Source organism: Pseudorasbora parva, chromosome 20 (genome assembly GCF_024679245.1).
Source record: "Pseudorasbora parva isolate DD20220531a chromosome 20, ASM2467924v1, whole genome shotgun sequence".
Classification (NCBI taxonomy): Eukaryota; Metazoa; Chordata; class Actinopteri; order Cypriniformes; family Gobionidae; genus Pseudorasbora; species Pseudorasbora parva.
The window spans coordinates 15,801,544-15,816,572 of NC_090191.1; the positions used below are offsets into that span (position 1 = coordinate 15,801,544).

General features: G+C 38.6%; 1 protein-coding gene across 2 annotated transcripts; it reads left to right on the plus strand.

Moving 5' to 3' along the window:
* Positions 1-1,144: 1,144 nt before the first annotated feature.
* LOC137048819 (zinc finger protein 665-like) lies at positions 1,145-12,855 on the plus strand. Of its 2 annotated transcripts, none has more exons than XM_067427116.1 (3): positions 1,145-1,231; positions 2,087-2,224; positions 9,976-12,855. In XM_067427116.1, the coding sequence occupies exons 2-3, from the start codon at positions 2,140-2,142 to the stop codon at positions 11,661-11,663; spliced, it is 1,773 nt and encodes a 590-aa protein (XP_067283217.1). In that variant the 5' UTR covers positions 1,145-1,231; positions 2,087-2,139; the 3' UTR covers positions 11,664-12,855. The 2 variants fall into 2 exon arrangements, with proteins under 2 accessions (XP_067283217.1, XP_067283216.1); XM_067427115.1 differs by having other exon boundaries at positions 1,173-1,231; positions 2,074-2,224.
* The last annotated feature ends 2,174 nt before the right edge of the window (positions 12,856-15,029 follow it).

The window sequence follows — 15,029 nt, forward strand, 5'->3', positions numbered from 1 at the left end:
TTCAAAGCATTTGAATGGCCGTGTCAAACGTTACAATACACCTGGGCAAACAATTAGGTCAAAAGCTAGAGGGCCTTACAATTCATCCCCCAACCTCCTGACAAAACCAACTTAAACAATTTTTTTTAATTAAATATAATTTATTATTCACTGCAATGACAAACTGACACCCCAATGTAATCAACGTTAGAGGCTGTAAAATTATATTAAGCAGTAATGAAGAAGAGGGGGAAGAGGAGCAAGGGAGGACTGCTGCATCTCGTGCCCCAACCAAAAGTAAATCTTGCACCAGCCCCCTGCATCCCATCTCTTGGTGGTAGGCCTGTTACAGTTGTTACAGTGGTTTCCATTAATCTTATATTATGAATCTGGATGAAACTATCATAATGGCACCTTTGTGAAAATAGCCAGCTGGTCAAGGTTTTTGTATATTTCAGAGACCATTTCAGTTACTTCATAAACACTTCACATTCTTAATCAATCAAACTATATATAAGTTGGAAAACAAAACTTGATAAAATAAAACATTTCAATGCAAAAGAAGAAAAGAGGACATGCCTCTACTCACCAAGACTTTTTCCATGGCTATTTTTGGCTGCTCTTGACCGATTTAAGCAATCTTTCATCCTCAAAAATCCTCCTATGGTCTCCCCAAGGGACCTGAAGTAAGGTGAGAGCTGGCCGGCCCTACAGAAGATGATCAACAGCTAAATGAAGAGACGGCCATTGCATGCATGACGCAAAATGTCATAAACTGTAATTGAAAATGAACAAAACAAAAGTCTAGTTTGCTTCTAAATATGCCTGTATATGTTATTTTGTTTATGATTAGGTATATTAGGCTACTTCCACATTTGTGAAATGTCATACAGTAAATGATATGTCCCTTTCCATTAAAAAAAACCTTTAGAAACACATAAATAAAATAGCATAAAACAACATTGGTTAATTATTTTCTTTCCCCATTTGCGGATAATTTTGCTTGTTTTAATTTAAGAATTAGATATTTGAATTAAATATAATATAATCATCAATAGGTAACGCGCACTGAATACCTCAAAAGTAAACTAGCACTGAAACATTAAACTACCTTGCCGGGTATGTCACCTCTATTCTGAAAAATGTCTGAAATACCCTCCTGGACTTTTATTTTGGTGTGGGTTGTGGCATGTCATAAACATGCGCCGCGTTCCTGCGTCTGTTATGATGGTTATGATTCACCCAAAGAAAGGTTTGTGCTTTGGGAAATTGTAGGTGTTTTAATGTTGTACAATCGATGTAACGTTATAGCTTTACAGTGAATTAATTATAAATGCAACGTTAAGACATTTATAAATGTTATTTTGATGTGTAAAGCACCCGCACATGAGTTGCAGAAGGGACCGTCTCATGTCGCTCTCTAAATCGTGAAAAAAGGCAATTGATTGGAGAACATGTACGATTAGAAATTATTAATGGAACAAATTGTTAGGCTAAATGATTAAATGTTTCGAATATCTCGAAACGCCTTGCGCAGGCAGGCGGTGCATTTACATTGTTTTGACCGCCTGCTGGTCAAAACATGTAATTTGCAACAAAAACACTACAAACGAGTAGACAATTTGTAGAATTTTTTTTTCTTCATTAAAGCGTATTCTATTAAATATCTACAAATTTTTAAATACCCAATATATAAATTCTATATATGAAGAGTCTGTAAGCATAATGAATTTGCTTACACAAAATGTAATTACTTGTTTTGTTCTTGTACAAAAAATATACAATAAATATATATATATATATATATATATTCTTTTTGTTCAAGAACAAAACAAGTACATTTTTGTGTAAGCAAATTCATTATGTGTATATGTGTGTGTGTGTGTGTGTGTGTGTGTGTGTGTATGTATATATATATATATATATATATAAAATTGCCTTGTCATTTAGGTTTGATTGAGGAATTTAGCGAAGGACCGACTCCCTTACCAGTACACCGACTACTGAACCAGGGAGCTTATTGAGACGTACCCAGAAATTTAATTTGGATTTATTTTTTTCTTTTTCTTTTAATTATTCACCTCTTAAACATAGTGTCTAAACACAGGAAAAAAAAACTCCTGGCGAAGCAACTGAGATCCATGTGACACCTTTATAAAGATGGCGTTTATTAAAGAGGAGCGTGAGGACATGGAGATTGAAGAAGCATTCAGAGTTAAACAGGAAGAGACTGAACAACAAGCAGGTTGGTTTCATTCTCAAAGCTGAACTCGGTCATTTGATCCTTTCTTAAAGGTCCCATTCTTTGCGATTCCATCTTTCAAACTTTAGTTAGAGTGTAATGTTGCTGTTAGAGCATAAATAATACCTGTCAATAACCATAGAGGCAAGCAATCCAGAAGTTGGAAATTACTTTAGCATGTTGCAGTCACTGTATACATCTTGTTTCTCCTCTGCCAACTGATGGGGAGAAGTTTTCCACAATACCAATGGGATAAGTTTGAAACTGAAATCTTTCAGGTACATGATGGAGCTGTTGAGCTGATGCCACCAAAGCTCGAAAAACTATGCATAGAGACAGGAGGCACTTGCAAATATAGCCAGCTCAGATGAGGAAGAAACAATGAGCAACAGTGAGGTCACAAAACACCCCAATGCACTACTCTGTGCATATCCATCAGACCTAAACAGCAGCTTTGCCAACAAGCTCATACAATTCAGATCATTCATGTGTGAGCAAGTCAAGTCGCCATCAAAGATGCTGAACACTGTGTTGGATAGGGCTGTGTCATATCATACCGTCCACGATTATACCGAAGATAAAAAAGTATCATAACGCAATATCAATGATATAGTGACACAATGACATATGGCGCAATTACTTTCCCTGGTGCACTCAACAATACCTGTCTGAGATATGCAAAGAGCAGCATGTCAGCCTCCGATGACGATTTAGTACCTAAATAGGGAGCTACTTGGTTACAAGAGGTCAGCCCTTGACAACTGACATAACATTGGGTGTGTTAACATGCACACCAGTAAGCTGATAACTCCAAAAAATCAGCTTATTGAAATAACCAGTTTTTCCCGTTTACATGCAAACCAGTAAACAGACAACACAAGTAAACCGTGTTTACATGACTTTGTTAATAAACCGGGTTATTTCCTTGTAGTGACGTCAAAAATAATAATGTCTGTATATCTTTTCAAATGTTACGTCTGTTGTGATGTTAAATAAAGCGTGCACGGTGTCAGCGGTAGATTTACGGCTCATGTTATCCATTATGCAGTTGTGCAGCGTTTTGACTGAACCCCTTCTAGGCTACTTCTGCTGCATGAGAAAAGAGAACACCTCTTAACAATTTTCTGGGTCTTAAACGAGTGCGTTTGTGATATATGTCCTTATTTCATGCAAAATGCTAGCTCGCTCTGTCTGGATGCATTTAAATCTGCTCTAAGTTTGCGTTTTTGTCACCCATCACACATGCGCACTTCAATAAGCTGACAGAAAGCAGGTTAATGCGTTTACATGCAGCGCAAAATCGAGGTAAGAGGAAGAAAACTACCTGTCCCGAATGGTTTATGCTTACGCCGTTGATGACTTTACTCTGATAAACGTAAACGGGTTACCGTGTTTACGTGACCATGTTCATTTTAGGCTTATCGGGCATAATCGGCTTAAGAATGTGCATGTAAACGCCCCCATTGACAACTTAAAGCTGTTATTGATGTTTGGAGTGCAATATTTGACCGGAAGGGTAACATTGATGGTTATTTTTATCAGTTACAGCTCGTTAGGTCCAGCATTCTGCCTCATTTAAATTAGACACAGAGATAAAATAGTGTTTCAAGTAATATATGTTTATTTGAATTAATTAGAGAGTGAGATTCGTATGCCTGTGGCACTGCTGAGGTGTTATGGAGCCCAGGATGCTTCAATAGTGGCCTTAAGCTCATCCAGAGTGTTGGGTCTTGCGTTTCTTAACTTTCTCTTCACAGTATCCCACAGATACTCTATGGGTTTCAGGTCAGGAGAGTTGGCAGGCCAATTGAGCACAGTAATACCATGGTCAGTAAACCATTTACCAGTGGTTTTGGCACTGTGAGCAGGTGTCAGGTCGTGCTGAAAAACTAAATCTTCATCTCCATAAAGCTTTTTAGCAGATGGAAGCATGAAGTGCTCCAAAATCTCCTGATAGCTAGCTGCATTGACCCTGCCCTTGATAAAACACACTGGACCAACACCAGCAGCTGACATGGCACCCCAGACCATCACTGACTGTAGGTACTTGACACTGGACTTCAGGCATTTTGGCATTTCCTTCTTCCCAGTCTCCCTCCAGACTCTGGCACCTTGATTTCCGAATGACATGCAAAATTTGCTTTCATCCGAAAAAAGCACTTTGGACCAGAGCCGATCCTGACCTCCCTGGGGCTCTAAGCAAAATTCTGCTAAGGGGCCCTCCTGACCCATGAGCTATGTAAACCATTTGCCATTGCCATGCAGTTACACCTGACACCTCAGTGCTCCCTCCTTTGAACAAAACAGTCAAAGAATGAGGTTCAAACAAACACTATTTACTAAACCGTATTTTCTATAGAATCTTAAGATAGTACTTGCTGAAGACAACTTTACTGTTGGTAGGTCTGTCTTTACTGGCTCTGTGCTAGTACTGGCTGAGGCTGGATGTGGATCATCTGGGTCTGTGCTAGTTCTGGCTGAGGCTGGATGTGGATCATCTGGGTCTGTGCTAGTACTGACTGAGGCTGGATGTGGATCATCTGGGTCTGTGCTTGTACTGGCAGATGATCAAGCATCTCCTCTACTTACAAACTTAAGCATAGCACCTGCAAATTATAGATAACAAATTGTATAAGCAGCATCAGACCCATTCAAACGGGCTCCCTCTAATTTCCTTTTATACATTTGCAAATATAAAATACTATTTATACTATGGCTTGGCTCTTGTAATGTTTAACTAGTGAACTAGTGATTCAGATATCAAGAATCTCTGTGAGTGAAGGCATCATTGTTGATATCAAGAATTCACTTTTGTACAAAAGAACATGTAATCCCTGATATCAAAAAGATAGTGTTACTAGTAAAATTCCCCAGCTAATATCAAGAATTCACATTGTGAATAGTGAACATTTAATCATTGATATTAAAAATGCATACATTTCAAATGAATAAAAGCTAAAATGGCTTGCCATAGCATGCTACTCTGTTTTATATTATGTATGTTAAAGCAATATTTGATTTATGGTTATGATTTACTGAGGGATGTGCATCCATATTGACCTGTATGTCCAGCTAGTTAATATCAACATTTTAAAATCAATATAGCCTATAAATCAATAGTCAATCAATGTCAACTTCTCAATACATTGCTTTCCATCTTGCATAATTTGTGCAGTAGTTGAGTTTTAACTAAACATTGACTAAGACTAGATATGCTTTCACTGCCTATGTGCACTTATGATGAGGAGGAGGACCATCATGCCCATATGTTGTTCTGTCGGTCTGGTATCCACACAGATATTTCTGCTGTAAAATGCACGTTTAATTTCGTGGACGCGGATCTTTTCTGAGCTGCAGTAAACAAACACCGCTACCCTTTGTCGTTTATCAAAAACAAAACAAAAAAAAACATGGATAATTTTATTTCTCAGGCACAACAACACAGAACAGCCCTGAAAGCGGCTGACATTACCTAGCTAGACAGACCAAAGCCCCTTTCACACTGCACGTCGGACCCGCAATATTTCCGGAACATTGCCGGGTTGCCTTCTGTGTGAAAGCAACCACGTCCCGGCATTGATTACCGAATTCGACCCGGGTCGGGGACCTAGTAATATTGCGGTATTCGACCCGGGACGAGCGCTGTGTGAAGAAAAGCCGAAACTAATGCCGCAACGTGTACGTAGTTATCGTGCGACTCCTAGCGCTTGTTTTTTCAATAATACAACCCTGCAGTGCCAGAAGAGCTCGTCTGTGTTTTAAACGCAGAGAGTGTTCGTATACAAAAGAAACTAAAATTAAACAAGCAGAAATGTGCGCAAACTGGACACAAGTCGAGACCACGGAGCTCCTTACTGAGAGGAGCTCAGCGCTGAAGCTGAGATCGCTCGGCATTATACGTCACATCAGGATGTCACGTGTCAACTCGACCCGGGGCCGTTAAGCGTTGTGTGTGAAAGCGCACATATTACGGTATTTCGCTGGCAGTGTGAATGGACCAAATCTAGCGGCCCGGGAACAAATGCCGGGTCGCATTATCCGTGTATTTGCCGGAATCGCAGTGTGAAAGGGGCTCAAGAGATGCATAGCCTGCATCTTAGCAAACTGAAGAGAGATGCACATCAACTTAACTTTAGGCTACTGTTATATGCTGACATCAAACTTGGAGAGGAGAGAACGCAAGTTTACCTGATTGCTGTTCCCGCAAATCACTCTCATAGTGTTTTCCCCTCTTTTCATGGCCAGAATTCCGCTTAATTTTATCATCAGTGTTTAACATTGATTGACGCGCTTTGACACGAGGGGGAGGCGGGGCCTTGAGTAAATTGCGGGGCCCTGCGCAGCTTGCGTAGTGAGCGTATAGGGCTGTTCAGCTCTGCTTTGGACCACTGAGCAACAGTCCAGCCCGTAGTCTGTAGCCCAAAAGTGGCTTGACCTGGGGAATGCAGCACCTGTAGCCCATTTCCTGCACACGCCTGTGCACGGTGGCTCTGGATGTTTCTACTCCAGACTCAGTCCACTGCTTCCGAAGGTCCCCCAAGGTGTGGAATCGGTCCTTCTCCACAATCTTTCTCAGGGTCCGGTCACTTCTTCTCGTTGTGCAGTGTTTTTTGCCACACTTTTTCCTTCCCACTGACTTCCCACTGAGGTGCCTTGATACAGCACTCTGGGAACAGCCTATTCGTTCAGAAATTTCTTTCTGTGTCTTACCCTCTCGCTTGAGGGTGTCAATGATGGCCTTCTGGACAGCAGTCAGGTCGGCAGTCTTACCCATGATTGCGGTTTTGAGTAATGAACCAGGCTGGGAGTTTTTAAAAGCCTCAGGAATCTTTTGCAGGTGTTTAGAGTTAATTAGTTGATTCAGATGATTAGGTTAATAGTTTGTTTAGAGAACCTTTTTATGATATGCAAATTTGAGACAGGAATTTGGGGTTTTCATGAGCTGTATGCCAAAATCATCAGTATTAAAACAATAAAAGACCTGAAATATTTTAGTTGGTGTGCAATGAATCAAAAATATATGAAAGTTTAATTTTTATCATTACATTATGGAAAATAATTAACTTTATCACAATATGCTATTTTTTTGAGAAGGACCTGTATGGTTCCCTCATCTAAAATAAAAAACACATGTGTACACTGCAATTTTTTTTAAAGGTCCTGTTCTACGCGATGGCATCTTTCACACTTTAGTTAGTGTGATATGTTGCTGTTAGAGCATAAATAATACCTGTAAAATTATCATGCTCAAAGTTCAATGCCAAGCAAGATATTTATTTAACAGAAGTTCCCTTTCAAAGCCTACAGCGAACTGCTGCTTTGAACTACACCCCTGCACTTGCTTGCAGGAATGATGTCACTAGAACAGTTTGTTGACTAACCCTCCGCCCACAAGAATACGCAAAAAAGGGGGCGTGGTCTTGTTGTTCTTCCATGTGGAGAAGAGCGGACATTGAGAGCTTGCATCTGCCCGTTATGGTAAGAGGCGGGACCTTTGCGAGCAAAGTGCGCTAAGCTGCTGTCCAATCACAACACGGCAAGCGCTGGCCCAATTAGAATTTGTTACGTATTTCTGAAGGAGGGACTTCATAGAACAAGGAAATCATCAAGCCGTTTTTAGGACAGAGAAAACTGGTGTACAGATAAGTAAATTGTGTGTTTTTTTACACGCGAAACATGAACTCATGTTATTGCACACTGTAAACACAATCAAGGCTTCAAAAACACATGAAAAACGGGACCTTTAAATTCTGGGCTTCTTTATTAAGGGACTATGAATATATAAGAAAAAGGTTAAATATATTGGTATTAAATGCAAGTTTTGACTGCAAATGTCATGCCCATAATGCTGGAATTGCCCTTTTCTATGAGAGGAAATGCTTAACGTGCAGGCTAATTAAACTTGTGTGCAAATTTTGGGCTCATCTGCTTTTCTGTTCATATTATTATTATTTATTTTTTACGGGTGTTGTTTACTCAGTGGTCATTTAATATCACTGTCGAAGTACAGTATGATATGTTAAGTGTTTTAGAATGTCCTGTTACACTGCATTAATAATGGATCCATGTGAATTTATCCCGAGTATAGCTTCACTGGAGAATAATGCATTTATAAACAAATTTTAAACTATGCTGTGCCCACTATACGTATTCCTGTCATTTTTTTCTGTGCTATAAATAAATAAATCCTGCTAGCTAGCCACGCTGTAGATGTGTAAATGTGTAGGTAATTCTGACTGACCTGCTCCCTTACCGGCGAACATGCTACTCCTTTTCTGCTCCCCTTTTTCTCTTTTTTGGGAAACCAAACAAGCAGTATTGCTGCCTTCACATGCTATCGGAATTATCGTAAATACGAGTTTTCGAGGTAAAAATTGCACATGAACGCCCCCTGATGTCGTGTTTACCACTGTGAAGTTCGGAAATAATTTTGATACCCAAGTTCCCGAGATGGGCATGGCATAACCGTTAAAATTGGCAGATGGGAGACAAATTTCCACTGTGGCAGGTTTTATTAGTTTTTTTTCTCTCACAACAATTTCATTGTCTTGACTTGTCATTAAAGTAGTACACATTTACATAAATTAATAATCATTTGAAGCATATTGTGTATTTTAAACACATTGAAAATCGCATCTAGTTGACCATCATTCCAGAATAGTGAGCAAGCTGACTATCTAGTTAGTGTGGTAAAAGTAGCTATACAATAGGATCATGTATGGCTGAAAACTATTGCCATTTTAGTCTTTAAGCAGCCTTTATTGTCTACATTATGCATTTATTGTGAATTAGATTACAAACAATTTGCTTTCGTGTTGTGCTGCTATGTTTGCCAGTGATTCTATAATTTTCTGGGACCAGGAAATGACTGAAATGGTATAGGCTAGTGTTAAAATAACATTTTCCAAAGACGCACAAAAGTATGAACCTGGCGTCCTCCATTCTTTACGACAACAAAGCACCTGAACACAACAATCTCGTAATCATGATTTCTGAAGTGGGAAGTAGGAAACTTCCGATAGCATGTGAAGGCAGCATTAGTCACTGACATTGGGTCATGTGGTGGTGTCATTTGCATGCGATTGCCTGATTTGTAGATTCTGAGGTCCGTCAATTCATATGAGCCTATCACACTTCAAGCTGACTGCACGCACAGCAGGTCAGAACAAGTCAGGTCACCAGGAAATGTCTGGTGCTCCAGTTGGCCAGTTGTTTTAACCGGTTTATTGTGTCTACTGGTATATTACCCACCTCTATTAATGGGCCTGGTATACAGTGAGAAATGCTGAGGACCTAATACTGGACTCTTTGGCACTCTATACTTGGTTTAAGGAGATGTCCCTTAATTTACACAAATTTGTCGGATATAAGACCTTGCGCTAATGCTTGTCCAAAATGGCAAAAAAAAACAAAAAAAATGTGTGACCTTCCTTGTTGCTAAAAGATACAAAGCACACAACGATGCCAAAGCAGGCAGGTTGTAACTTGAATTAGCAAAGTGGGCTATGATAGGGCATACATTCTGACTGAAATCTCAAATTCTACAAATACTGTTTCTCTAAAAAAACTGAACATAGTTGAGGGGAAACTGAAATTTGAAATCTGTCTATAATTAACCAGTTCTTCTGTTTTCAAGACCTTAGTCATTTTAATATCTGACATATGGTGTTGGTTCAGTTATTTTAATGTTTTGATGTATGTTGCCTTATTCCATTAAACAGAAGTTAACTTGTATTTGCTTTTTTTTGCCCTAGACCCGATGCCGCTGAAAATGGAGAGTCAAGAACTGAATGAAATAGATGAGAAATATTTCATTGAGGAAGGAATTGAGGAAGATCTTGATTCTGTCAATGGAGAAACATGCACACAGACTGATAATAGTTCCTTACAGAAAAGAGCTAAGACAGGAACTAGTTTTTTTACTTGCTTTCAGTGCGGATTGAGATTCAATCAACATGGAAACCTTATAGTCCACATGAGAATTCATATTGGAGAGAGCCATTTCATCTGCCAAAAGTGTGGGAAGAGTTTCACTGAAAAAGGAAACCTTAAAGTCCACATGAAAAGTCATACTGGAGAGAGCCCTTATACCTGCCAACTGTGTGGAAAATGTTTTACTCAAAATGGAACGCTTAAAAGTCACATGAGAATTCACACCGGAGAGAAGCCTTTCACCTGCGAACTTTGTGGAAAGAGTTTTACACGAGAACTAAACCTTAGATACCATATGAACATTCACAATGGAGTGAAGCCATTCTCATGTGATCAATGTAAAAAGCGTTTTACACGTAAAGTAGGCCTTTCTAACCACATGAGAGTTCACTCAAAAAATATATTTTTTAAATGTCATGAGTGTGGAATGAGTTTACCAGACAAGAATCGCTTTAACAGGCATGTGATAACTCACTCTGGAGAGAAGCCTTTTAAATGCCAGCAGTGCGGAAGGGGTTTTAAATATAAGAAAAACCTTAAGACACACATGAGAATTCACACTGGAGAGAAGCCTTTCACATGCCATCACTGTGGAAAGAGATTCAGTCACAAAGTAAGCCTTAAGACTCACACAAGACTTCACACTGGAGAGAAGCCTTATACATGCCCTCAGTGCAAAAAGTGTTTCACATATAAATCAACCCTAAATGCCCACATGAGAAGCCACACTGGAGAGACTCCGCACACATGCGAACTATGTGGGAAGAGCTTCTCACAAAAAGGCAATCTTAAGACTCACATGAGAATTCACACTGGAGAGAAGCCATTCATATGTGCTCAGTGTGGAAATGGTTTCAGATGTAAAGTAACCCTTAATTACCACATGAGGATTCATTCAAGAGAGAACCGTTTCATATGTCAGCAGTGTGGAAAGACATTTACAGACAGTAAACAACTTAAGGATCATGTAATAACTCATATTGGAGAGAAGCCTTTCATGTGCCATTATTGTGGAAAGAGTTTCACATTTAAAGGAAGCCTCAAGACTCACATGAGACTTCACACTGGAGAGAAGCCTTTCTCATGCCATCAATGTGGAAAGAGTTTCAGACATAATGTAAGCCTCCAAACTCATGTGAGACTTCACACTGGGGAGAAGCCTTACACGTGTCTTGAGTGTGAAAAGAGTTTCACGTATCAACGTGACCTGAAACATCATTTGCAAACCCATTCTGAAAAGAAAATGCAGAGTGATAGGAGGTTAACAAAAAGGGGTCGTTTTAAGGGTCACCTGCCCATTCACTCTGGGGGAAGGCAATTTAATTGTGATCAGTGTAATAAAAAGTTTCTTTTGTTGTCTCACCTACAGATACACCTGAAAGGCCATGCAAATGTAAGACCCTATTTGTGTTCCACGTGTGGAAAGAGTTTTAAATGGCTCAGCAATTTAAAATGGCACCAGAAATTACGTATCTGTGTAAAATCAAGGCTACGTTCACGCCCTAGCTAAATGTGACCCAAAACAAATTATCTGCATTTTTTTAAATGATCAGCTGACACTGCATGGTCAATGATTTGGAGATAGCCACTTTTTTTTTTTTAATTCCCTACACCTATTTATGATTTACCTTGAGGAATCTTCTTTTCCTTTGACATGTACATAATGCTTGTGACCATGCCTGACTTTTTCCTGTTATTTCCAGTGGTGGAGGAAGTACTGAATCTCAGTACTTAAGTAAAAGTACAAATAACCAGAGCCATATTTACTTAAGTAAAAGTAGAAGTACTAAAACGACAATCCTACTTAATTAAAAGTAAAAAAGTACTTGATTTTAATGTACTTTTAGTATTAAAAGTAAAAGTACCTGTATAACAATGTATTATCTTAATGTCTATATTCTAATAATTAAAAGAAGAAAACCGTATGGGTTGTGGCGTTTTAATTAAATTTGTTTTGGGTTAATGTAGGCTAATTGTTCTCATCATCCGTTGCCCAGTTTACAATATTCAGTATAATATCAATATTCAGAAGTAAAATTTTCATCAGCTTTGATTTATTTAAATCTTCATATTTATGAGGATTAATCTTAAATATAGGATATGCTTCAGCTTTCCTTTTATATTCTTAAATTTGATCAATAAATTAAATTAGAATATCACTATAGGGTTGTTAAATTAAATCATTTACACTGACAAATTACAACTGCATTAAATAATGTTATGAGATTGTTTTAAATAAATATATTTAATACAATAAGAAACGTTGGAAAGAATGTTTAAACATGAAACTGAACTACCAGTAGGTGGCGGCAGGTCTTAATGAGTGATTCATTGAGTCGGTTCGTTCAAACGGCTGATTCGTTTATGAATGAGGCAGGTTTTTACGAACAGGTCATTGAATCTTTGATTCAACCGATTAATTCAAACGCTGAATCATTCACACAATGCTGTGAGATGCGTTGTGGTTCTGATGTGGAAATATGATCTGATCTTGGAAATATTTTTGCTGCTGTAATAGAACAAAAGCAGTTTATATTGCATCTAAAATGTAAGTGGCTAATTTTAATTAATTGTTTATGGAACTGTCATGAAATCAGTGTCACATTTTCAGTCGTGATGGTATTCAGGAGAACAGCACTCTTGGTCGTGTCGTGATGTTTTTTTAACTGTATTACATGTTATAAAATACAAAAAAACCTTCACATTTTGAATATTTACTGCAGTATGTTAGTTTCTCTGTACGAGCGGCGCTGGTTTGTTTCCATTTCTCCTCGAGAGGCTGCGCGATTGTCAACAGCGCAACCGTCAGTTCATACATTAGCCTATTATCATCCATTAATTATCCGAACAAGCCTTAATCTCGAGCCCTGAAACTGATCAGAAAATGTAACGAAACGCTGTAGAAATGTAGTGGAGTACATTTTTTTCACCGGTTCGGAGATGCACTGAGACTATCGCGAGACTTTGGGTGAGATCCAACATGGCGGCGCACTGAACACCGTATGTAAACAGGAATACATATATATATTTTTCTCCTGCTTAAACTGGTTATTACCTTTCAACAACTCTCAACAAGAACTGGACAATATTTCTGCCGTGCAAAGGCAAAAGGCGGTAACTTCGTTTTTGGTCGAAAATGAGTTATTGACATTTTTGGGACATTCAAGACCTCCTTTATCATGTGGATAAATATCGTTAGTCAATTATGTTGTTTTTTCGAGAAAATTATGGATTGTCTTAACAGTAACTTCCAAAAGCCCAGGAGAAACCAAGGCAGAACACCGTACAGCAGTTACCGCTCTTTGCCTTTGTTTTAGAACGCTCAAACTGAGTTACGGTACTCTGCCTTTGTTTAGCCATGCGTCTAAATTAAGTTACGGTACCGACATGCAGTTATGGTGTCCTGCCTTTGTTTTACTGTCTATTAAAGTTTGCCGCGTTTAAGTTACGGTGTAGCCTGTGTACTGTCATACATGTTTTCATAATGCAGAATATTCACTCAGCGCGCATGTCAGGCAGTTTGGGGCTGCCCACTGCACGAGTGTGTGTAGGCTACTCGAATGCAGTGACAGCGTGCGATCACGCATTCAATCAGTAGTAACAGTTCGCAATTATATCCATATATCCTACCTTTTCTTGTAAACCCGATAAAATCCATGGCAATGAACTTCATCGGAGATGTTTAATCCACAAGCATTCTGAGAATTATTCCTACTTGTCGTTCACATCAATCTAAAAGTTGTCCTTTTAGTTGTCCTTTTAGGCGATTTTCATTCAAAGATGTAAAAGTATAAGCTATGTAGCCTATTGTATCTTTTTTTACTAGATAAAAACATTAAAAACATATTGCAATAAATAATTACACTGTTTAGCCATTGAATGGGCAATCCGATCCAGTTAGCGCTGTCATTAGAGCGTGATAGCCAAACTTAACCCTTGATTACCCAGCGGCACTATTTGCTATTTATCTTATTCCAATCCCATGCATTTTTACAAGATTTTTTATTTGTTCTATTTTTTATATCTTTGCATTATATATGCAAATGTTTACTCATTAGAAATAATCTTATCTTGTTCATATAATTCAGTGTCACCTATCAACCTGTAAGTTTTGCTGCACACCAATGAAGATTCTCTTTACTAGAGGTATTGTGTCCTTAATAATAAGAAGATAGCTATAATTAATTGTAAATCATCCAAAATAAATGCCGTGATCATTAGATTTTATAAAGGTGTTACTATATTGATTTTGCAAATGGTGATCCGCAACCAAATATTGATAATATGGAAGTTACTGCCTTTTGCCTTGGCATGACTCCACATTTTTTGCAGACAATACAAAGGCAGAGTGCCGTAACTTCAAAATAGGGGTCAAAAGTCAAGTTTGAGTAAAAAAAAAAGTGTATGTAGATAATTGTCATTACTAAAACATCTAAATGGCAGATTTCCAGTGTCCTACCTATAACTAATTTGGCTGGACAACAAAAAATCTTTAAAGTCATTTTTCTCAGTTCCAAACTCCAGTGAGATAAGGTCTTTTGCCTTTGTAGGGCAGATTTGCTCTACCTTTTCCGACGGCCATCTCTTCATTTTGGTCACTATGTCATCCGAACCCAGCAAGAAACGCACCCGTGACGGCTCAACTGAGACTTAACCAGAATCACCTCCCGCTCTTGCTTCTTCTACAGTCACCATCGAGGTCAGTTTACTGCAATCCATAAACAGCAAACTTTCTATACTGGAACATCTTGATGCAGACATTAAGGATTTAAAAGCCAGCCTCGAATTTTCTCAATCACAGATCGACACACTTGCATTAGAAAATCGTGAGTTAAAAGGAACTGTCACAAACTTATTGAACCAGGTTAATCATCTG